At 38.0% G+C, this 25,849-nt stretch overlaps 1 protein-coding gene across 5 annotated transcripts in view; it reads right to left on the bottom strand.

Moving 5' to 3' along the window:
- Positions 1-25,849, bottom strand: part of hcn4 (hyperpolarization activated cyclic nucleotide-gated potassium channel 4) — a 93,891-nt gene that overhangs the window by 15,165 nt on the left and 52,877 nt on the right. For 3 of the 5 annotated variants that reach the window (XM_078944619.1, XM_078944618.1, XM_078944617.1), the window contains exons 4-6: positions 24,276-24,494; positions 11,685-11,831; positions 10,131-10,371 (exon numbers count right to left, since the gene is read on the bottom strand). In XM_078944619.1, coding sequence (XP_078800745.1) covers positions 10,131-10,371; positions 11,685-11,831; positions 24,276-24,494 — 607 coding nt within the window. Of the gene's footprint in view, positions 1-7,615; positions 7,745-7,819; positions 7,870-10,130; positions 10,372-11,305; positions 11,464-11,684; positions 11,832-24,275; positions 24,495-25,849 lie in introns of those variants that run through there. The other 2 variants (XM_023950458.2, XM_078944620.1) reach the window with 2 other exon arrangements.

The raw sequence follows: 25,849 nt of genomic DNA, 5'->3' as shown, positions 1-25,849 counted from the left end.
ACGGGGTGGTATTGATGGCCTAAGCCCAACCAGGGAAACTAGGCTAACAACTAGCATTATGTCAATGGTAAAATTAGTTAAATAGCTGTTCTTATTTGGTTGAAGAGGAAAACCACAGGTCTGAAGCCATTGTGGAGGAGGACTTGTTCCTGCAAGCAAAAGCTGAAGAAATGGAGAGTAAAGCTATATTCCTCTGGGATCCAGGTAAAATCATTCAATTTGGTCCCTCCATTGTGTTCAGAATTTCACCCCGACTTCCCTTGTCTGACCAATGACCCACAAGCAAAACAAGAGAGCTGCTTCTTTGGCGCTGCCATAAAAAAGTAACATCTCAGCAGGTTTGCAGCAGAGTGTGCAGGACATTTTGCTTTTGCAGAGCCTAAACCAACCATAACTCACTTTCATTGAGGTGGGGTTGTATACTATGCAATTGACATGCTAGTCTGCTGCAGCACAGCTTGGACTGTGAAGGTGAGAATGGAGCAACAGCAAATGGCACCTATTTAATGTAGATGATTACAGGAAATGTTCTATTGTTTGTTTGAATTATAATAAAATTACAGTGCCTTTATTTTCATTGCATGTACTAGTACAATACAGTGAGATCACTTACAGTGGGTTCAGAACATACAAGAAAATGTAAAATAAAAAGTAAATTTGTTAAATAATGTGTATAGTAATAGTTATTATACTAATTTCCCAATATTAAACATTAATGGATTATATCGAACGTAAACCATCCAAAAAAAATTCTCAATAAAATTTGCTTATTTACACACTGTGCATAAAACTTTCATTAACTTATCTGTAAGGTCGTTGTTTTTTTAGCCTTGAGTTATTTTCTACACATATATTTGGAGTCAAAGTCAAATTACCTTTGTTAATAGAACAACCCTCAAAATGATGTATTTCTGTTTCATTTTTGCCATTTTTGGCTGCATTTTCTATTTTTCTCTGTTCATGTTTAAAATAAAAAAAATATTTTCCCCAGTTTAAAGCAATAATGAGTGTGAGACTTCTTGCACAAGTTGCGTAAAGTTTATTTATGAATGCTCTATTTCCACTGCTTGCTTCCTTCTCCGTGACTAAATCCTGCATGAAATTATAGACCAAGATTGGTTGCTTGGCTTGAATTCTGTGAGGATCATGAGTTTTTCCTGAAACGTACAGCTGCTTAAACAGTTGCTCATTTCTCTGTTGACCCTACCAATGATGAGGTGAATATTAATCATCCAGAAACTGTGGATTTATTTTAGCTCAATTTACTAAAGCTATAATACTATCACGACATAAAAATGATAAGCTGTAGTTTTAGCTTGAGGTTTAACCATAAACCATAATGTATTTTTCCCCTCACTTAAGGGACAATGCATTCATTAAAATTAAATGACACCAACTAAAATTGGATGCTGCTCTGGGAAAGTAGAACTAAGACGTCATGCTCTGTGACCTTGGGAAGAACATGCATGGCTGGTTTTCTGCCGGATGGTGGTGTGCACGTGTTCAGACCTCTTACCGGAAAGATGCTTCCCTTGAGTCTTTATGCAAGCTCTCAAAGATGTGTTTTTGGATGTATGTTAGGAGGGAATGTGTGTGTAGGAGTAGGGGGAAAAGACAAGAAGAGAAAAGGTAGATTTATATTACCTTTTTGAGAAGGGGATTTGAAAAACATGAAATATTGTAAGTGGTGATAGAACCACGAGTGGGTTCATAAACATACATGCATTTCAGACTCCGTGGACAGATTTAGGGGTAACATTTTATAAAGCTGAAGACTGGGGAGAAAACCTGAATGTTCATATTACAGACAGTAATTAAAAGTTCTAGTTTGACTGTTTTTTACTCCTAAAGCTCTACAAGCCACTAAAACCTGAAGACGTATGACCTCCAAGCTTTACCCAAATCTGTTTTGAAGAGCACATTTTCATATGCAGGATGTTCAACATGCTCAGTCCTTAAGCATCTCATACATACTGCATGGACTGTGTTCCAGGTTAATGCTGTAGTAGAAATTTCAAGACAATTATAGTCTTGTTCTTTAAGGTGTCCATGTAATGTCTATTTTTTCTCAAGGTACTGTCACCTTGACAGAAATTGCCCTCTCAGGAATAAATAAAGTTCTTTGATTTGAAGTATTTATTTTTTTAAACAGCTTCCCAGATATTTTTTTGTTGTTGTTGTTTAATTGCTGGATCTGCATAATTATTATCGGTATATGCACAGAAGTTTGCATTTACAGTTACAAATAAGACAGTTTGCAGATTTCCAACCCCCCCCCTCCAAAAAAACACCTCAAAACTTGCATAAATCTGACATGTTTATTTTCATTTGCAGTATTCACATGGGTTCTTAATCGCATCTCTGTAACCTAGTTATTCTATCACTGTTGTTTTGCATGCACAATCTGATTTCTGTGTAATTTTGTGCAAAATGATAGGTCTTAAAAAAATTACTAATGTTATTAAACAGTTTGCTTATTGTTAGGAGACCTCATTTAATCAGATTTCTTTCAGAAAAAAGGTTACTTTTATGCATATAAATCCAAATAAGAGCTTTATGCAAAAAAAAAAGAATAATCCGAATTCATATCTTTTAATTGAAAAAATAAACAGGAATGGTAGATTTGAATTATAATGTTTTCTGTTTTTTATTGAGAAATTATACACTTCTTAGTTTTTGGCTTTGCCTGATTTATAAGGAATTGTTTGAAAGTTTTGCTTTTTTTTCTTCTTAAAACATAAACATAACCTATAGCGTTTTGAGGAAACAAAGCCAAATTTGTTGGAGAAAAGTGAAGGGCACGATTTTATAAATTGTAGCTAATATGGATGAACTGACATCTGCTTGGTTTAATGTTTTAAACATAACTCAGTGTAACTAAGTAAACTGAAGCTTTACTGGGAATTGATGATTAAAAAAATAACTACGACTTAATACTAAAAATGGCATTTTCTCTGTCTTTGTAAACCGGTGTTTTATGTGTTTTAGATGATAAACTTTTCAATACATTTAGCAATGCCTTAATTAATTTATGAGTCAATGCATTTCAAAGTAAAAAGTATGTCTAATCAATTTAGAGCAGACAAAATGTAATGCAGAAAAAAACCTCCTTTGTGCTTAAAATAGTGATGTGAACTCTAATGTTTGCACTGTTTTTGTTGAACTGCTTTTCACAATGACTTAGCCGGCAATGCTGTGACAGAAATTTAAGCAAGGAGATATTTATAAAAAGATAGCCGACGGCTGCAAAGAGTCATGGACACTGAATAATAACCTTTTGGGATCTGGGAAAAAAAAAAAATAATAATATATATATATATATATATATATATATATATATATATATATATACACAGTACAGACCAAAGGTTTGGACACACCTTCTCATTCAAAGAGTTTTTTTTATTTTCATGACTATGAAATTTGTAGATTCACACTGAAGGCATCAAAACTGTGAATTAACACATGTGGAATTATATACATAACAAAAAAGTATGAAACAACTGAATATATGTCATATTGCGGGTTCTTCATAGTAGCCCCCTTTTGAATTGATGTTTTGCACAGTCTTGGCATTCTTTTGATGAGCTTCAAGAGGTAGTCACCTGAAATATTTTTCACAATACAGATGTGCCCTGTGTGATTTGTTGCCTTATAAATGGGGTTGGGACCATCAGTTGTGTTCTGCAGAAGTCAGGTGGAAACACAGCTGATAGTCCTACTGAATAGTCTGTTAGAATTTGTATTATGGCAAGAAAAAAGCAGCCAAGTACAGAAAAACGAGTGGCCATCATTACTTTTAGAAATTAAGGTCAGTCAGTCTGAAAAATGGGGAAAACTTTGAAAGTGTCCCCAAGTGCAGTCACAAAAACCATCAAGCGCTACTAAGAAACTGGCTCACATGTGGACCAAGAGTCAGCTCTGTTGCGGAGGATAAGTTCATCCAAATCACCAGCCTCAGAAATCGCAGGTTAACAGCAACTCAAATTAGAGAGCAGGTTAATGGCACACAGAGTTCTAGCAGCAGACACATCTCTACAACAACTGTTAAAAGGAGACTGTGTGAATCAGGCCTTCGTGGTAGAATATCTGCTATGAAACCGCTGCTAAAGAAAGGCAACAAGCAGAAGAGACTTGTTTGGGCTAAAGAACACAAGGACTGGACATTAGACCAGTGGAAATCTGTGCTTTGGTCTGATGAGTCCAAATTTGAGATTTTTGGTTCCAACCTCCGTGTCTTTGTGCGACACAGAAAAGGTGAACGGATGGACTCTACATGCTTGGTTCCCACCGAAAAGCATGGAGGAGGAGGTGTGATGGTGTGGGGGTGCTTTGCTGGTGACACTGTTGGGGATTTATTCAAAATTAAAAGGCATACTGAACCAGCATGGCTACCACAGCATCTTTCAGCGGCATGCTATTCCATCCGGTTTGCGTTTAGTTGGACCATGGTTTATTTTTCAACAGGACAACAACCCCAAACACACTTCCAGGCTGTGTAAGGGCTATTTGACCAAGAAGGAGAGTGATGGGGTTCTGCGCCAGATGACCTGGCCTCCACAGTCACCGGATCTGAAACCAATCGAGATGGTTCGGGGTGAGCTGGACCGCAGAGTGAAGGCAAAAGAGCCAACAAGTGCTAAGCATCTCTGGGAACTCCTTCAAGACTGTTGGAAGACCATTTCAGGTAATTACCTCTTGAAGATCATCAAGAGAATGCCAAGTGTGACAAGCAGTAATCAAAACAAAAGGTGGCTACTTTGAAGAACCTAGAATATGACATGTGTAAGGGTTAATGCCCGACGAAGTGTGCGTTTATTACTTTTTAACGCACGCCGCGGAAGCCTGAACCGTCCGACGCTTCCGCGAAGTGCATATATAGTGCACATGTATATATATATATATATATATATATATATATATACACATATTTTCACGACCATAGGGTGCACCGGGTCATAGTGTTTATCAGTCTTTGACACATACAAAAAGTGCACTGGGTGTTAAGGCGAAGGCACGTTCCCGTGCCTTTCAGACCATCAGAGCCTTAGAGGAAACCTTTTTTTTTTTTACTGTTCTCCGTAACTGGGCAACACAAATTGACAACACCCCCCTCCTTGTTCTTCACGCGGGTGTGTGGAACGCCGGACCTCTGCTTTCCTCCTTCCTACACACGAGCTAGCGAAGAGACGGCTTAAGGACGCCGATTAAATCGATTAATGTAGCAGGAGCAAATCTGAGTTAGTTTTTATTTTTTCAATCATAAAACAGCATCTTAAAATCCATCAATCCACGTAGCTGATAGCTACAGTTTAAACAGGGCTTCAGCCATTTTGTAAACCATTTTGAGGGGACCTGGGACTTAGCCCCGCCCATGGGAACTAAGACTCATGGGAAGTGTTGATTCCCACACCATGAGTTGAGGAGCTGTAATGAGAAGTGACACTCATGTTGTTACAGTCTTATGCTGTTCACAGCAAATGGGCTGTAATGCTGTAAACAAATGTGAGCAAACTACTCCCTACTACCAAAAGCGACACTCCAACTGGCCCACTTTTCTCCCCCTTTCACACACCGCCTATTTCTACGTGGCACAACCACATATTAGGGGCAGCACCTTATAGGGTGCCCCCTACAATTTGGAGAACATGTTTAGTGCGCCTTATAGTCATGGAAATACGGTATATTTAAAATAATAAGTCCTTCATACATCAAAGGTGGAAAGTAGCACTAACAGGTTTACAGAATGAACTTTAGAACCAAATAAATGATCAAATAATTATGTATAATCTTAGTTTTCTTTTTGCTGGATCAACTAGGAGAAATAACATATGAGTGCAATCATCATCAAGGTTCCATCGTACTTTCACAAGTTGAGTCATTTATAACTGCCTTCACTGCTTTCCAGATCATTTTTCAGACTTTCGTGTCATGTGGTGTCTGAAAACATACTAACATGCACAGTTATACTTTTTTATTTTTTTTTTCTCAGAGTAAAGAGTTTGCAATGAAAAATCTAAGCAGGACTTGGATTGTGATAAAATCCTTGTGTCCTGCAGCCTGGATTGGCAAAGTTCACCTGGACTCTGAGTCCTGCTGTCAGCCCCCCATCTCCCTCCCTGACAGTGCCCCCAGCCTACAGAGCAGACACTCTCTAACCTTTGAAACATCCGCAGCAGGCTGCCTGATTCCCTGTGACATGTCATGCTTGCTCCCTCAGCATTAGCATAGCTGCACAAACACTTTCTATTTGGTTGGCATACGCAGACAGGAAGGCGATATCTGTGTTTGTGGCTGATGCAGAAGCTCTGTCACATCTCATCCTTGCACTTTCACCCCTCCAGAGCTGAGATTAACCATCTTTATGTTAGGTAGAGACCAGTGATCTGATAATCAGACGAGTATAATGGTTCATTTAGAAAATAAAAAGAAAGCGATGTCTCAATTCATGTTTTTACAGTTTAAGCTCTCTTCCTGTAACATGTTTTTATAAATTCATAATCACAGTTAAACTTTATAGAAAAATAGTGGCACTTGCTGACCACAACAAACACATTTTTTAAGTGTTGACAGTACGATCTAAATGCGGCATTAATTGATGTGAAACTCTGACAGAGAAGTGTTTGCAGACTCCGGCAGGATTTAGACACTTTTGATACAGTGAGGTTTCAAGGAATAAGGAGGTTGAGCTAACATCACAACTGTCCAAGTACATAAAAAAATACACTTATATATTTGGAGTGTGACGATTAATTGGGTTAAATGATTCAACTTATATTCCTACGACCCAACCAGATCGATCTGTCTGAGGCAAGTAGTTAATGAAATCTACCTATACCATTCTGAAATCCTTTCAACCACAAGTCATGTAAAATAATTTGTAATATCCCTATACCTGATAAGGAAACAAACACTTGTTCATGCTTTCTGGAGTTTTCACATTGCTGTAAATGAAGTCATCACACAGATAGTTCAGAACCTCAGGGAGAACAGATATAAAGGTGAGAGCTCACATCCAAAACCCTTTGTTGCTTAAAACCACTGGATGTATAAAAGATCTGGACAAAGTGAACCCTCACCCCTTCGCGTTCCAAATAGGAAGTATCCGCCGACCCCAAAAACTTCTATTGAGAAATAAACGATAATTATATTTGTCAGAATAACCATTCTTGCTCTGCCACCTTTTTTAACATGTTCTTGCTAATCCTAAATCCTTTTTGTGATTTATTTTTCTTTATTGCAAGTTATTCAAGTTATAAACTGGCCAATCTCACATTAAACATCCAAAATGATTGATTCACTGATTCTCCTGAGCCCACTTTCAAGTGGTAGGTGTGTGGAATTCCAACAAGCTCACTACTCATTGGCCATAGATTTTTGCTATGGAAATGTTGACTCAGACTGACTCAGACCAATCTGATTAAGGATGACGACTGGCTCCAACACGGTGTACTTAAGCATTGATATCTGGGTCCAAAATCATGGAGTCAGTGACTAAGTGAAAGCTTAATAAACAAGTCAAAGACCCATTCCAATGAAAACCATGTTTTTGGTGTTTTTAACATGTAACATTTTTTCTCATGATGTAGGACATATAAAAAAATTATGATTAAACTTGATTTTCTGAGTTTTTATTTATTCAAATCGTGGTAAAATGCTTTTTGAAAAAGCTCTCCATTGTGATGTAGAAACTGCGAAGGGTGGGCAAAAGTCTTCCTGCTGTGCTCCAGTCTGATACATCCACCTGTAAACAAATAGATCCATGTACATTTTGGCATCTAGCACAAAATTGTATGGCTTGGTAGCTGATGTTGCTCACCGTTTTTATTGCACTGGCAATGTTTGGTTGGGGGTGTGAGGGGCTGCAAGCTAGCGGGAAAGAGTGTAAACAAAGCATTGGAATATCAGCGGAGGTTTGTTTTCCAGCTGTCCCACGTAAAACTTAGGTGCAAGTTTCAAAAGAACTACTGTCGCTCTGCAGAAACTTCATCCTTGAAAACTGCAGTTTTTGTTTTTCGGCCAAAAATGGCATAATAATAGTCAAAAGACCAGTGGGAAGAATGTTGCAATAGGTAAAAAAAATGATTGGAGTGGGCTTTAAGGGTGAACAGGACTACAAAATGGGGAAATTCTGTATTGTTGTTCAGAAACTCTTTAAGTGAAAGAAACAACACGTAACAAATCAGTGCACTGCAACTGTGCAATCATGCCGAGACCCCTCTCCAATCCTATGACTGACTCTCATACTTTTCTATGATCACAAGCTGCCAAAGTACAAGTCACGGACTTGGAGCAAAAGTGAAACGTCTTAGCAACTCAATCAGACACAGCACTTGATAAGCACCTCCAACTAGCATGCCGGGCCACCACAAGGTCACTGAGCTCTGCTTGCACCAAAAGACAGTCACAGTTGGCACTGGAAACACAACATACCATAACAACAAAGTAACCTCCTTGGTTCGGGCACAAGGAGGTTAAAAGGCGATGCTGTACCGATAAGTGTTTCAATGCTGAGCCATGAATAGAGAAAGAGGCAAGTGTACGGTGGGGGTGGAGGGTGCATGTTTTCTTTCTGAGCCCAAAGCAGTGTCCAGAGAGTAGCCTTGGCAGCGATCCATCTGTCCCTTGGCGTGAGTACTGCAGTCACATTACATTTCCCCCTCTCCACTGGATCGCTGCGTGCCTAGCTGACGCTCCCATCCAGGACATGTCATGTCCACTTTAGACTTTAGGTTCTGTGGCTCGAGCTAATCCAACAGCTAACAAACTGGAGCCGACTGCTGAGAATATAATTGTGTAAATAATTCAGGCTGTCTTTGAATGAATGAGCAGAAGGCAACACAAGTGTGTTGAGACCTTGATGAAAAGATACGCAGGGAATCTGTTGCAATGTAAACCAAAGGTGACAAACAGGAAAGATCGCCAACAAATGAAGAGCTTCTGGTTTTTGTCCAAAAGCTCACACGACTGCAGAACAGAGCAATTGGTGCAGAAGAGATGTACATTTCCTCCTATTTGAAAAAATAGCTGCTTTTACTTCCTTCTTGCTCATACTGAGCCACACTGAAAACGTCCCTGTGCTGATCCTGCACCAATTAATTTCATGAATGACTAACTCATGTTTGGTAACAAACTCCCAGTGGCTCTAGGCTTTCTCACAACCCTCCACCCTTGCATCCCCAGAGCAGTGGCACTGCAAAATAAATCAAAGGATAATGGAGTCAAAAGCCTTGTGTCAACATTGCGTCGAGTAGAAAATTTAAAGATCCAAGGCTCAACATTAAAGTGAGTTCATGTTAGAATTCACACCTTTGCACTTTTTGTGGGTCAAATTATCCACACTTACTCTCAAAGAAAAGGCAGAAACATTAGAGTATAGTCCATTCAGCAAACGTGTAAAGCTCACACAAAGTGCAATCAACCGGGTACATGTGCCATACACACATGCAGACCATATTTTTCTGGATCTAAAGTATACCTTGGTGGGACTAAAGAAGAGATTTGAAAGAGCCCTTGAGAGATCCTTGGCCATGTTTGTCTAAGTGTTGATTAGTTTTGGCATATGAAGCCACAGACTCCCTGCCATCTTTTCATCCGTTCTCTAGAACCCCCCCAGGGAAAGGCCATAGAGATGGACTTAAGCAGGCAAAGTGTAATTAAACTTCTACTGGCAGGTCATCTGCTGTAAAATGCTGTACCAACGCTTCTAATTATGTAACAGTGTGATCTGAATGAAATGCTGTCACCGTGCAAATTAACTGGTATTTGATAAGGGCAGTATGGCAGCATTGTCTTCTACATGTGTCATGGCCTCAGTATGAACGTGACAGGTCTGGGCTCGGTCAAACCCTGATTAGGAATATCGCAAAAGTATATAATAAGTCTGAATTACTTTACTAGTCCTTGGCATTCGTGTGGTGTTGAATTTCACAGCTTCCTGACCTGCTTGACATTTGAATGCACAAATCTCAGTTTACAGAGCAGCAAGTGCTGTTTGAGTGCCATGGATTTGCCCTTCTTTCATCACCAACATATAGCAATGGCACACAAGTGCCTCAGAAATCTCTTATACAGGGTGAGAATCCATGTGGCTTTTGGTGTGTAACTCCTACCATGTCTGATCATCTTACCTCCAAAGTAAGAGCCATCTGAAAGCTTGGTCTCTTTATTGCCTTTGGTAAGTACGCTGACGACTCCATGCTGTATGAAGTACATTTTCTTGCCTATCGTGCCTTCTCGAATGATGTAGTCTCCGGGCTGGAAAACCTCAAATTTCAACTTGGTAAGCATGGAGGTGACAAAGTTGGGGTCCGCGTTGGCAAAAAGTGGCATTGAAGCCACTAGCTTTCGACAGTTGAAGTTGATGATTTCCTGCATTCAAAGTAAAACGGTAGATTGAAAACAAAAGTTAGGAGGACAAAGCACAGTGACCTACCACAATTTCTAAAAAGCAGATATAAAAGCAGCTGTTTAGAAGTTCTAACTTCTTAATGGCCTCCTTTAACTACTGTGAGCTTCTGAAAGATTAAAATGACAGGAAATGTTTACCAAATACATGAATTTTGAGCTGTGAGAAATCTTCTGATAGAATTACAATTTCATGGGGACAATTCATACTGTCAGGAACTATTGGTGTAGAACCCAAACTGCAAGAGTCCATGGTAGATGGCAGGAACAAATTTTAATATAATTAATTATTATAATATAATAATTAATTATATTAATATAAAAAGCAAACCATAAACGTGCACAAAATGAGAGACAAGGACAAAGAAAAAAATGTGACAAAAAGGAGTTTAGCGCTAAATTGACTTAATCAATTAATTGATTTACCTAAACAATCTGGTTGGATTGTAGGAAACTGATTCTTGTATTAAGCAAGCTGTTAATTGAATCAAACGATACCACTATAAAATCATCTCAAAATAAAATAAATCGATTATATCCGTATTGGAAAATACCATTTGGATTGAGACATGATAGGCTTTTTTTTACTTATGTGAGGGCAGTAAAAATGATCCAGTCATATCTACAGTCTAATGAGTGAAAACACGGTGAATTTTGCAAAGACGTGACCATACAGTGTAATAGACTGTTCTAATATTGTTCCGTTTGTATTATTTTGATGTGGAAAAACAACAGAGGGCTGAATTCATGAAACTAAATTGTGAATGGATTTGACATTCATTCTTGTTCACTTACTGTTAATTACTTACTGTTTGTACACATTTAATTTATACGTGATTATCTTGCAAGAAATACACAGAATCTGGAAAACTTCACTGTTCAGTATCCAGGTATTTACCTCTGAGTCACATCATTTAACTTTTGGCTGAAGAATTTTAGGTCAGTGAATCGTGTTATTCAAAATAAACCCATGTCGGCTATAAATCGTTTGGTCAATTATAAAGTATGACATGCTTCAAACCTTCGGTGAAACAAATTGTTACACCCGAGTGAGAAAGCAGATGACTGGACAAGGGTGAACTGAAAACCAGTCACTTAAATACACTGGGGATGATTAACTGAAATGAAAACAGCTGTGGATAATTATTAAATGAAACCAGGTGAGATTGTGGCACAAATACAGGAGTTAAAACAAGCTTGAAAACACAATATTACAAGAATCAAGGAAATATAACTGCCAAACAAACCAAACTAAAGTGCACAATTCTCACACACACCTCTCGGAGTGGCTCATTCAACTCTCCCAGGATGCTCTCCTCGTCGAACATCTTGCCCTGGTATCTGTGTTCATAATAGTCGTGGATCCTCTGCCTCATGTCTGCAGGCAGCTTGTGGAAAGACATGTATTGCTCCACCTGTTTATACTGTAAAAAAACAAAAAAAACAAAGAGACATCAGCATTTTCTGAGGCTATCTTTCCTTTCAATGTAGAATAATTTACACAAAATAAAGAGTTGCTGTCGTAGAGTAAGCCTGAGTCTGCGTCCTGCAGTCTTTGTATTATTTAAAAAAAAATAAAACTATCATGTTTTTGATGGGTTTTTACTCTTTTGGTAGAATTAAAAGCAGAGAAGCAGATCAAAGCAGACTGAACATGTCTTGGGAATAATAACAGGTTCCTTGATCTGCTCTGAATGAAAATAAGAAACCAAAAAAAAAAGGAAAGCATTAACCATTCATGGGGTAGTGGTGGAGGTGTTCTTTGATCACAGTTACTGTGCTGCCATCAGCTTTACTCTGAGTGATGTTATTGACCTCCATTGTTTGCTATTTCTTGTCTCAAATTGTTTTCTCGACACCACAGATCTCGCAGAAAGCAGTTGGAAGCATGTCTCTTTGTGAGAATAATACTGTTTTATTATTTGGTGCAATGAGCTACACCAAAATCTTCAAAATTACACTTTTTTTGGGAAATATTAGTGAGCTTTTCTAGCCTTGTTGACCGAATGACAAGTGGCTGGATTCCTCAGCCTCATTTTTGCTGCTGCCTCTTTTCCTTCCTGCAATGTTCACTTTCTGTTTTTTTTACCTCCGATTGCTAAATTTAGATGAGATTTAGTGGGTCTGTGTTTGACGAGAGCCTTTTCAGTCCTTCACAGAGAGACAGAAAACAACCTGAAGTCACTGTGTGCATATTGATGACACAGCTACTCAACTGCTGACTGTTAGATTGAATCTGTTGCAAACTCTGTAAATGTATGAATAAAGCAGGAAATTAATAGATGATGCAGCCTTGCTAAAACCCATTTATTTGCAGTTAGAGCTTGCGTGTGACGGACAGGTGTTTGTGGAATAAACTAATATTTCTGTGTGTTTTGCTAAGTGGCCTGGAAAATAAAATACTTGCAGAAGCAAGAACAAGATGTACCAAAATGATTTCAGATTTCTGATGAATGAGCGCCGTTATGCTGTGAAGGTTTGAGGCTTTATCATCACAATCCTCTCAGCATGACATTGAGGACTTACTCATCTGAAGATGAAATATTATCTTTCCATAGAAAACATGTACACTCTTCTCTTTCAGAGTGCTTGAGAAACAAACGTGCGCATTAGTGGATACAGTTTTATTGTTTTCTTAGTAGCTTGCCTATATGTGACACCCAAGTAAAGATGACAGCTGTGTGTTACATTCTGAAAGATGCCTAATGTCTTTTCGCCTCCTGCATTAGGCATGCCACAGCATGGTGCTGTGTTTCAAAGGTCTGGATTATCATCACACGTAGAATGGCTCCTTTTCGGGTTTTTTCAGCGTTTATAAGATGTTCTCACTTTATCCACAGCTTCAAAGGAAGTGCTGGCTTGAGACTGTTAACCAGAAAGGGTTTTAACTGTGTAAACTAATATTTTGTTTAATAGGTGTTCTGTGTTTACGGCTAAGCCCGACAATCCATTTTCCCTCCACAAATCAGTGCAGATGAAAAGCTGACAGTGATGCAGAGAGTCCGCCATGGATGGGGGTGCTAACAAGCCTCCCAGTTGCAGGGAATTATTTTATTGGTTCACATAATTTATCAAAATCATCAGTTTTGCCAACAGGATGTGAAATGGCCCTAAAATATTACTGAAATTTGTATTTACATGTTTTTTTTCTAGCTTTTTTTAAAACTTGTTTTCTATGGAAGTGTTAGCTAAATGGTCAAAAGTGTTATTTTGATTCATTTTTCAAAATGGTGATAAAGACAAAGGTAATAAAAACTATAGGCAGTCCATGTCCAGCACTAAACCCTCTCCTCCTGGTTATGGTGGGACAAAAGAGCGACAGAAGTTTGACAGGGCAGGATGAAGCAACACCGCTGCCAGTTTTAGCTGCTTCCTCACAGCTTTGATGTGACAAGAACTCTGCAATTATCCACTGTAAATGAGGCATGAAAAATAGAGCAGGTAATTCCCATATACATAACTATAAGGCCAAAAACAAAAGCCATCTGTCCAGTTGGCGTGCAGAGGTGTTTTGCGCACAACTTTTATATTTAGATTGGAAACAGTTCAATTAAAGGCCTCTGAGGCACCATGATGATGTATGAGAACATGTGCAGGGTTAGCAGCAGTGCTCAGAATAGATGGATGAAGGTTGTGAAAATTCTAAGCTGAAAGCTTGTCCCTTAAGAAAGTTTTATAAATGTATATGATGTTGACATATTACAAGCAGATCTAAATATTTAACTTGGAAAATTGTTTAATGACAAAGGTTATTGGAAAAGGCCTTGTCAAAAGTGTTTCATACTGCATTTGTATGAGGTAAAGATCTTATTGAATCAAACACAGAAGATAAGAGTCTGATACTGCCACATTTCTGAGTATGACTTTGTACTAATTACTCTCTGCCGATGGCATAATATTCTCTCCATTCAGTAGATTTTCTCTGAATGACAGTCTGAACCTCTGACATCAGGAAATCTCAGACCTTAATACTGTAAACTCAAAAATTTAGAACAAAATTCCTGCTTCTTTGTTTTTACGAAAGTTAAATTTTGCATCTACTAAGACAACAAGTTAGATGCATACAGCAGTCAAAGTCATCCTCATTGTACTTCTCTAAACAACTGTTTTCAGGTGTTTTACAAGCCAACATGTTCAAAAATCTTCCCCACTTCTCTTCAAAAAGTAGCTCGTTACACAAGATCTTGATCCACTGAAGTGTTAAATGGTGCAAATACACAGCAAAGATGAATCAGACTGGCTCAAAAAAAGTTTCTTATATAGAGAAATCTAAGAAAATTGTGCTGGAAATGATTTTTTTATGGCTCTTTTCATTATATTTTAATGTTTAAGCATAGAATCCTAACGATAAGGAGTGTGGTCTTTGAATGACAGGTTAACATTTAATCTTTGGCTTGTTTGACCCAACTATTTTGTCACTGTGCCAAAGATTAAGGTATGACAGTGTAATAACCGAAAGAGGTGAAAATATGACACCCAGTTGACCCAAAACAAGCCTATTCTAAGTAATCTAAGTATTAGTTTAGATTATCATATCTAAAATTAAAATTATAATTTTGAATTGTTGATTCCAATTACTTGTCCACAAGTATTTGAAGCCATTTCTTGTGAAATGTAAGTAATGACAAATTACAGAAGGTTTTTTTCTGAATACAGGCTTAATTTCATAATTTGGTAAAATTGGCAGAATGTTTTGGTCAAATTCCTAAAGAAACATTGTGTTAAGAACCATTATCACAAAAAGAGAATTACATCTTCCCAGATTGGAGGCAGAGGATGGCTGCACATGTGACTGTGCATACAGGATGTGCCTGTCACTAAATCTCACTATAAGCTGCTGCTTATCTGCCACTATAGCTCTCTGATGCTGTAATTTATGCAGAACATAGAGATAGAGATGGTGACACTCAACAAAGGAGATAATCCCATTCATTTGCAGGTAACTTGTGATCTGTGTTGTCTCACAACAGTGAGGCCTTTTGAATTTCTGGTGTCCTTATGAGCACTTTTTCCAACCACTTATCCTGGGATAAGTGAGTGATGTTCTGTTTCTTGTTGGCAGTTGGTGAGGAAATCAAGAGGCTCAGGAGAAAGCACGTTGTGGCATGCCAGTCCCAAAAGGCTTAAGATTGGCAGAGGGATGCTATAGGCCCGCCCCTTTACATTTCTAATTAATACTTGGCAATTAAACACGGCTCTTTGGGGGATTGTTAATAAAAAGCCCAAAGCTTATTATTTAGAGGTGAAGATGCAATGGAGATTTTTGATTCTCTTCTTCAATCTTTAATTTCCAGGGTTTTGGAAATTTAGTGAATATAAGTGATTGACTCTTTTTTTTTAGGAAGACTTTTATGAGTTGTTTGAAAGAGTTTAAAGCAGAGGTGTAATCATGCCAGAACACCAGAGTACCACTCAGCCTTTCTTAACCCTCCATACATCCTGTATACATTAGAATAGATATGCAGCAGCCACGTATTTTGTTTTAAAAACTCTAAATTCCAGTCTCTTGGGACTCGTCTCTTCCTGCTGTATCACTTATCATGCCAATATAAAGTCAAAAAGTAAACACAAACTCTATCCCATGAGTCCCTGTGGCTCTATTCATCCAAAACAATGTATTATTTAAGCTGAGACAGATTCACAACATCAGTTCATGTATAAAATACAAGAAAATGTTCCAACTTAAATTGAAAGAAAGCAGAAGGGGGTGTTTGTGCATGAAGAGAAAGTTAGATACATTTTGAAATGCTTTTCTTTTTCAATTTAGCTCATTTTTAAACTTAATGTGTGATTTAATTCTATTTTCCACAAATGTAAAGCATCAAGCATACCAAGGACAGAAGATAAAGCAACAACCTCCTCTTTGGTCTTCCTCAAAGCCAGTATCATAAAACCACAGTATCATCACTCTCCCTTCTCTTAAATATGCTCAAACTATCTTAATCTGTTTCGCTGAATTTCTCTTCAGACCATCTAACATGAGCTGTTCTTCTGATGTAGTTATTCTTGATCCTATCTATCATAATCACTCTAAACGAGATGTCGTCGAGATGTCATCTGCAAACACGAGAATCCAAAAAGATTCCTGTCTAAACTCTGTGGTCTAAACTGTCTGTGGGAGAATAAACACAAACCCGGAAAATTATGATAGTTGACAAAAATCAAATTCATTTAGACATTTTTTTTTTTTTAATAAGAAACTCCAGAAACAAGGAAGATTTTACTAAAACAACAGCAATAACTTGATTATTTTGGGGCAAAACCCCATGTTCCCTATGTTCTGTTTAAGGATGCATCTGTCAACAAGCTAAAAAGCTCAATTGCGACTCAATCTTCAGCCTGGCCAGCTAAGCATAGAAAGGAACTACTTCAGAGAAAATATTGTTGTTGTTAGGGAGTCTAAAGAGTTTCCAAGGTTGTAAATATAAATTGCCATATACATTACCTACAGCACTGCATATTCCCATGTATGTACTTCAACATAATATTGCTGCTATAAAATGTAAAATTAAATCAATAAAATACATTTTTTGCTGTTGTTTGAGGTAATTTGCACCTCCCTATGGCTGCCATGCAGCTTTGTCCCACATGCTGCCCCTTTTCCACACATCACTGAGCGTTTATATATGTGTTGTATCACTCTACGAGAACTCATTTTGTCTCCCATCAACAGCCAGATTGTCAGAACTTAACTTGCGTTTCATTTTCTGTGTTGTATTTTCCGAGGACTGAACAAGTGGTGTTTAACTCTTCTTTTATTTTGTTAAACTTCTTGTTATGCATGACTAAAATCCAGTGACAGGTCTATTGAAGTCCAAAGCTGGAGATAACACTAGTAATAATTTGATTTAAGAGTAGAAAAACTACACAGTCTTTCATTTTTATAATTTGACCTGATTTCTTTCTATGAACTTATAACTAGGCATGTGCACAGATAAGGCCCAGGAGTGCTTGAGCACCAGCCCTTTTTCCCTTGAATTAAAAAGTGCTGTAGTCCCTCTCCTTTTAGTTTGTTTTTGATTTTTCGAACAACATTAATAAATGCCTGTTAGTGATACAAGAAAAAAAAAAGAACCTCAGCAAAAAATCCCCACTGTATTCTTCTCATTGTTTTTGGAATACAAGGATTCTGAGCTGCCGCTTCTGTCTTTGCGGCTCTGAGTCAGTCTGAGTTGCGGCTCGGACTAAGACCCGCCAGAGACAGACAGCAAGAGAAACTGCTCCCCCACAGAGAACTGAAGACATATGACAACGCAGCTACTGCCCTGAACCTATTATTGTCTAAGTACCGGTAGTTACCGTCCACTGATTCAACAAGCTTAAATATGGTTAATATGTCAGAAAAATGCTCTGTATTAGTCAAGGAGTCTGTTTCTACTTTTGCCAGAGGTCTAAGTACAGTGCAATAGTTAATTGGACAGCTCATGCAGGGACAGGAAACTGGGTCCCGAGTACAAAATAAAACCCCAGGTAAATGTTCAAAATAAAAGAACCGTATTTATGGCGACTTCATAGCTTCCTCACTACAGGTCTAACACAATGTATCTGTTTAATGTAATATTTTCTGATTAGAAAGGCCTTCTTTAAAATCTGTATCATTCAGTTTCACAATCTTTTGTATTAAAATCTTTGCAATGACAACCAAAGTCTGTATTTGGAGGATAAGATGCAAAAGAGGGTTTAAGATTCCTCATTTTGGGTGCAACTGGCAGAAACTGGAGGTGTAGAACCCAAAATGCAGGAAACTGGGCTTGGAGATGGAAATGTAAACATTTAATAAATAAACTAAAACAGGACCAAATCCATGGAGAATTGAAAGCACAATAAAACAGATGACCTGACAATAGAACTGAAAACCGGGCACTTCTACTCACTGAGGACAATTACCATAAATGAAGACAGCTGTGGATGATTAACATGAACCTGGAGTGACTGACAGAACATGACCAAAACCACCACTGAAAAAACAAACTAAACCACAAAATCCCAACAGCAACAGTTTGATCAAATTAAATAATACAAATTCCAGCATACCGGGGATGAAAGTTGAAGGAAAACTTTACTCAATTTCCATATTGTTTAAAGGAAAAAAAATAACCTGTTTTTTGCCCCTTTCAGACTTTGAGGCCCTGCCCCTCCCAAATCCTGTGCACGTCCCTGCTTATGTCTGACTGTCTGATTCCTGAAGGCTTTTGTGCACAATAAGATGGACAAATGATTTGTTAGAAGACTGCAGCTGATATGGTTCTGTGACATTAAATGGCTTATTTGGTGGAAGAAGAGAGCTTCCTTCATTCATTACTCTTCAGTAAGTACAGTTTCATTGTAGGACAATCAAGTTTGATGTAATAAAATTGCATTGGGGGCTGTGCAGTGGTTAGCGTTTTCCCACCACAGCAAGAAGGCCCTAGTTCCAATCCCAGCTAGAACCTTCCTGTGTGGAGTTTGAATGCTCTCCATGTGCATGCAGGAGTTTTCCCTGGGCACTCAGGCTTCCTTCCAGTTAGAAGACATGCCTAAAAGGTTGATTGATAACTCCAAATTATCCCTGGGTGTGACTGAAAGTGTGTAAAGGTGTGTGATTGTGTAGTCCTACCACAAACTGGCAACCTGTCCAGGGTGTGCCCTGCCTTCACCCAGCAGTAGCCAAGCTAAGCTCTGGCAGCCCCATGACCCAAAAGGAATGCAGAATGTTAAGAAAATAGATGTATGGAAAATTGCATTTGGGAGGAAAGATACTAATGAATCAGTATGCAAATTAGCCATATTATAAAAATATTTGGAGATCTGTTGCTGCAAATAAGGCGATGGAATGGAAGTTTTAGTGGTTTACCATCTCCTAAAAAATGAGAAAAAAAATGAGAAAGGCTTTGAATGTGGCCTCCCACAAAGCTCAATGTAGTTAACCCTTGTGCTATCCTATGGGTTCAAGATGACCATTGACGTGTTATCCCTACCATGACAAAGGTGGATAAAGGTGGAAAGATTTCATGTAATCCATGGAAACTAGTGAAGATCACAAATCATTGAAGAAAAAAGGTCAGCTTACTGTTTAGTGGGGTTGAGATGACCCAACTCCCAATGTCAAAAAGTGCCTAGGATAGCACAAGGGTTCTATCTAACCTGTTCTGATTAGTCTTACACACAATGTCTAATGCCAATGTCAAACACAAACACGCTGCCGAGGCCGGTCTTTAGGTTGACATCATCAAATGTGCGGCGCCTAAGACGAGCGAAAGGTGGTGCCTCAGAGAACGAGTCATCTTACTTTAGGGTAGGAAGTTAGCTACAAAAATAACCCATTTGATTAAAATATCATTCTTTAGTGTGGCAAAAGTAATACATTATCATATATTTGAATCGACTTTACTCTGAAAGGCTTAATAATGGCATGATATAGGCCCTTTAAATGTTTACAGTAGATCCTGTGTAAGGAAAAGGGGCTCCACTGAAAAAATAGAAATGGAGAACCGCCAAGAGTCTGAGTGCTGCTTCTGAAAAACATCTTCATATCTCAACCATTGGAATTACTCTGACTGACAACAGTTGCTTCTGTTGGAACATTTGTTTTCTATCTGCATTGCTGTATGACTTCTCTGCTTTGGAAATTTGAACTTTTACCATTTACAGATGGTTTACTAGTTTATTGTTTGAGTTTTCTGTTTCTACCTTTTCCACTTAATAAAATGATGAAATTATTGTTGTGACTGACAATATTTAAAGCTCACAATAGAGAGGTCGTCACCTCATTACTGCATACTGCATTTATCTGTCTTCTTTGTAATCTGTAAGTGGACTGTGGTACATACCTGAAAGCTCCTTTTTTAACGAGGACTTTAAGGCCTCCATTACAGAAGGAAGCGTTCCACAACCGCTAATACAGGAGGTCATGATAAATAAGCCAGTTTATAAATATTTGCACACAGCTTGACATACACAATTAATTCTTAATTTCTCTTATTCATGCTAAAATTTGTTCTGTAAATACAAAGGTTTTCCGTTAGCTTTGTTATTTGACCCATGTATTTCTTCTGTGCCTCAAAGAACAGAAACGAGAGAACAGAGAGGGAAAAATAAATGTTTAGAAAGTATAATTAAGTGGTCGACATCTCTATTGGGAAATAAATTATTTATAATTTATTTGGAAAAAAATTGCGTTAGCGTGAATATTTGCTCAGGAGGAAAGGGAATTGGGAATAGGGAAAAAAAATCAGCTATACGGGAGGACTAAAGGACAAAAAAAGATAAACATGAATAGTGAATTACTTTAAACTTTCTTAGGTTAAAAAAGTAAAATTTGTAAAGGAATAAAAAAAAAAGGAAAATCAAGTCTTAATTTTATAAATTGTTTCTCAGCAAAAATTCCAAAAGTACTCTACTGTTTGTGTTTTTGTGGATTATATATATATATATATATATATATATATATATATATATATATATATATATATATATATATATATATATATATATATATATATAGTGGATTAATAAATAATAGAAAAAAATGCTCAAATCAATTATATTTTCATTATGTGAAATGTATGAAGTCATATTTGCTATTTAAAAAAAATAGTGTCCGAACTACTTTTCAAATCCAGGGCACTACTTACTGTTGTCGCGCACGACATATTTTTTTAGTAGTTAGGGATTAGGGTGGGAATGGACACACACGACCACTTTCCCCATGGAGCTAGCGGTGTTTGGCTAAAACTTTTTCCTTTTATATGCACAAATTGCATCTTCAACTTTGCAAACGTTTGGATGTTGTTAGTTTTCACGGGCGAGACGCAGACACAGTGCCGAGGTCGGTCTTACTTCCGAGTCGTCTTACTTCCAGGTAAGAAAATAGCTTGTGAAAATAACTAATATTTAATTAAAAAAATGTTTTTTGTGCGGCAAAGGTAATATATTATCATATACATGGATATTTTTTTTACTATAAAATGCTTATGAATAGCATGTTATAGGCCAGGGGTCGGCAACCTACCGCTCCGGAGCCGCATGCAGTTCTTTCCTCCCTGATCTGCGGCTCCCCGTGGTTTTGTAAAATAACTATCATGTTCTAAGATTGTTGTGGTGCCTTTAACACCATTGGGTAGTGCGACCGGGTATAATGAAAATAGCAGCGTGAGCATGTGGAGGGGGCGTGTCTGCAGCTGTGAACGCGGACCAAAGTCTGTTATGGGATGGAAAGTTCTTCTAAAAAGACAGTCAATGGAAATCTCGTAGAGGGCACATTAGCGGCCAAAAAAAAAAAAAAGCCTGTTTTTTTTCCTAGAATAAAACCACCCATTTTCGCGCAAAATTAATTACATGTGCATTAGGACGCCCCTACTATCCTGTCCACTTGCTTCTATGATGACCGTATGTTGCTCTGTCTGTGTAAAACACGCTGGGGGGGGGGGTTGGGGTTTGCACGCGGGGGAAAACAACTAGGAGCTGCAGAGGATGTGAACAGGTAGAGGGGTGGGGCTTAGACTCACCACTTATGATTGCAGACCCACAACAACCTAAGGGCTGCTTCCTCCATGAAATTAATATACTTTATTGGGTTTACTGGATTTAAAGAAAAAAAATAGAAACGAGTGGACAAAAGTTCAAAGGAAACATCACGCTCATAAATAATTAAAATAAATAATTAAATAAATATCCTGACAACATTTGGAATCAATACAAGTATCGCCAAATAAACCATCGCGATATTTCGGCAAAATGATTTTTTCTAACACTGAGTGTTGCAGCTCCCTGTGCTTTCATTTCTGTGGGAAACTGATGAAAGTGGCTCTTTAAGTGGTAGGTTGCCGACCCCTGGTATCGGCCCTTTAATTAGATAAACAATTATTGTGCTTTGAGCACAAGTTTATTCATTATATATATATAAATATATTTCTTTTGTTTTTTTAACATCTAATTCTCAACTTCTTATATTGTATTCTGGGTTAGAATCAGGACATTTTACATGGATCTATCAAGCATTGCAGTTTTTAGCTTGAAATGACCAGCATTACCTCTCCACAGTCTGATTTCCTTAATGATAACAGCTCATACAGACTCGGGAACCACGGGCAACCTGTTGTAACAGCCCACTGGCAAATCTAAAAACAGTCACCTGTCTTCTCAGAACTCCATGTCTTGTGCACTTATTGAGCACATGGATTACTGGCATTAGTCTAACATGGAAAAACAGCGGGAAATCTCCTTGAAGAAGATCTTGTTGTCACACAACTAATGCAATGGATAAAACAGGTTTTCTTCTTAGAAGAGCCTGACCCCGATGAGCAGAGGAGTGAATCCTACACTGCACTAGACAAGATAACTGACTGTCCTGCAGGCAGTGGACGTGCCTGCACGTGTCTTACTTGATCGTCGAGCCTTGTGAAAAGATAAATGGTAGTTGCAGTGTGCAGTAATAGCCTTTATGCTGACAGATATTGCGGCGCAGAGGGAAGCTCAGGGGACCCTTTTCAGATGGCTGAGAGAATCTTATGGTGCCTGAAGGGGAGATCCCAGAAATGGCAGCCAATGGCATTGGTAGCACATGCTGAGTGGTGCAGAGAAGGGCCAGATGTTCAGTGTGACTTTCTCTATATTGCGAGACATAACACCAGGCATCCTTTTCCTGTTTGCTTAGCGTCTTCCCCCGTCGTCTTATACTCTCTTTTATTTAGGTGTGATCTTTCAAACCACTGTCTCCATTACCTGGAGATGACCCTCTCATGTCTCCCCTTTGCTGAGACAGGACACAGTGGTGGCCCAGCAGCTCATCTCATTATCACCCACGCTGGGCCCACAAAGGACATGGCACGATCAGTGTGCTGCTTGTCTCAGCCTTCAGACAGCTATCCAGACTTTCCTTAAACTGGGGAAGGTGCTGCTTTTATGTGTCTGTTGTTCTTTTCTCAGTTTATACATCGAAGGATGGGTTTCGATCATTGACTGTTTATGAGAACTGGACCATTAACAAACGGGCTTACTTCTGGCTCCAACGAAATAAAGTCAATTCAGTCGCCATTTTATTTAAGATGATGTCAACCTTTTGCAGTCAGACAACATCGGCGAGCAGTTATAGGTCCGGGTCAGTCTGAGTCCAAATTTCTGTGGCGAGCACTCTTGCCAATCAGGAATGAGCCTGTTGGACGTCCAATCAAATGTTTTGAATGTTCAACATGAGACAACTCCTTTTATTGAGGTAACTGCCAGTTTATAATTTGAATAACTCCACCACTATATATATATATATATATATATATATATATATATATATATATATATATATATATATATATATATATATATATATATATATATATATATATATATATATATATATATATATTACTTCTCAATTGAAGTATAATGGGTTACTAGCAGGTAATCCCTGTTTGGATTGCAAGGGTGCAGGGGTCACTCAGTCCAGTTCTCTTGACAGTCAATGGTTTCAATTTGGCTACCCGGATCATTTGAAAGCTACTGGAAAGTAAACCCCAAACTCACATTTTGTACTCTTTTCTTAAAACAATTGTGGGTTTTTAGATACAAAGAATCTTTACTTCTTGCAGTGATATCCTCATCTCTCTGGGAGTACAGAGAACAATGTTTCGATTTTCTCTAAAGAAAAGTGAATTTTCAAACTAGTATTTTAGAAGACAGATGGTGTTTGTTTTTCCCTCTTCTGTAAGAGTTCTAACAGAACCGCTATAACAAGGAGTGTGTGAGTTCAGTCCCTGTTCATAGATCAATGACATTCAATGTTACAAGTGAAACAAGTGAGATTTTTTTCTCGGGATAAGCCTCCCAGGAGCGCAATCTCTTTCACATAAAGTAAAGTAAGATGGACAAAGGTAAGATTAGTAATCGGGACTCACCTTCTCCTGGTATTGCCGTCGAGATGAGTCCAGGGATTGGATTAGCGCTGTGGCGTGGCCGACAAACATGGCGTAGCATGTTGCACCAACAATCATGCTGAGGATGGTCAACCAGACGTCTGTCATTCCCACTGGGGGGTACATGCCATACCCAATACATAACATGTGGCTCATAGCTTTGAAAAGTGCGTAGGAGTACTGCTGTCCCCAAGTGTCGTTCTGGATGAAATACAGAAGATAAGCAGAGTGAGAAAGACAACACAGAAAAACTTGTTATCTGTCCTAAATAACCAGGCTGATTGTAAATTTAAGGTCAAGCACTGCTTACAGACAAACATAATCATTCGCAGAAAAACTATTGGCAGTTTTTTGTTCGGTTTCAATCTGTTGTTCAATCTGGGACGCTTAGCAAGCAGACATTTGGGCAAAAGCCTGAAACAGAATCATGGGGACTGGACATAAAGTGGAGTGGACATAAAAAGTGTGAGACAGTGGAGCTTTGCATGACAGCAAAGTAGGTCAGCTATTTAGAAAAATGTGATTTCTCTTTGAGTTTTCTCATTTGTAGATAAATAGGCCCTTCTCCTTAAAATCCCAGTGGTGGTTCATGGCAAATCAATATCAACTCTCTCCTGGAGGTGACATGTCCAAATTGCTTTCAAACTCATTTCCACTGAAGAAAAGCTAAGACAGAAAGCCATTTGGTTTGTCCCCTCCTGGAAAACAGTAAAGCCCAATGACCCAAGAAGGTATTAAAGAATGTATTAATAACAAAAAAGTCACTTATTATTTTGAGTTTAAATAACTGTGGATGAGTCTATAGACACCTACAGCATCTATGCATACAAGATAATGTCAGCCAAACAAAATGACCTCTACACCATATTACCGTCTGCTTCAGAGCCCCAAACAAATTCACAGATAATCATGTTGTTCCATCGATAAAATAATTATTTTTCAAAGTAATGTGATCAATTCAGTAGTGTTTTTATGGAAGAAAACAAACTCTGGTTTTTGATGCTAAAAGGGTAAATTTTCACAAATTACAACCTACATTATGAATTAATCTCATTACATTTCAAAATCTTGTTAAAACCCATAAAGGGACATTTATTTTTTAGAATCAAGAAGAATATTCAAGTCAAGCAAAGTGAAAACAAAGATTTAAGACGACGTATTAAGAGTAATGAAAGTGAAATCAATTATGTCACAACTGTAAAATCTGAAAATTAGATTTAAAATTAATTTTACTAAAGGTCTTATTTATCACCATACTGACCAAATCAATTCATGAATCATCACAACTTACTCCAAATATGCAGATTGCGTTTGCCTTAAAGCTTTTTAAAACCTTGAAAATGTGTAACACAATTAGTTTTTCTGTTCCTCAAAAATGAGATAAACTTCAAACCAATAACAACTTTTAAACAGCCCATACTGAATGCCCCATAAGCTTTAACAAACAAGCTGGTACATAACTCATGAAAAAGAAGTTTGAATTGATACCTTGTCTGTAGCAATTTAAAACAATGTATTCGAAAACCAGAAAATGATAAAAACATTAATTAAAACAT

This window comes from Oryzias latipes, chromosome 3, assembly GCF_053564925.1.
Source record: "Oryzias latipes strain Hd-rR chromosome 3, Olatipes_Hd-rR_3.1".
Classification (NCBI taxonomy): Eukaryota; Metazoa; Chordata; class Actinopteri; order Beloniformes; family Adrianichthyidae; genus Oryzias; species Oryzias latipes.
Note: the sequence above shows the minus strand (reverse complement) of the source record. Positions and strands in the feature narration are given on the sequence as shown.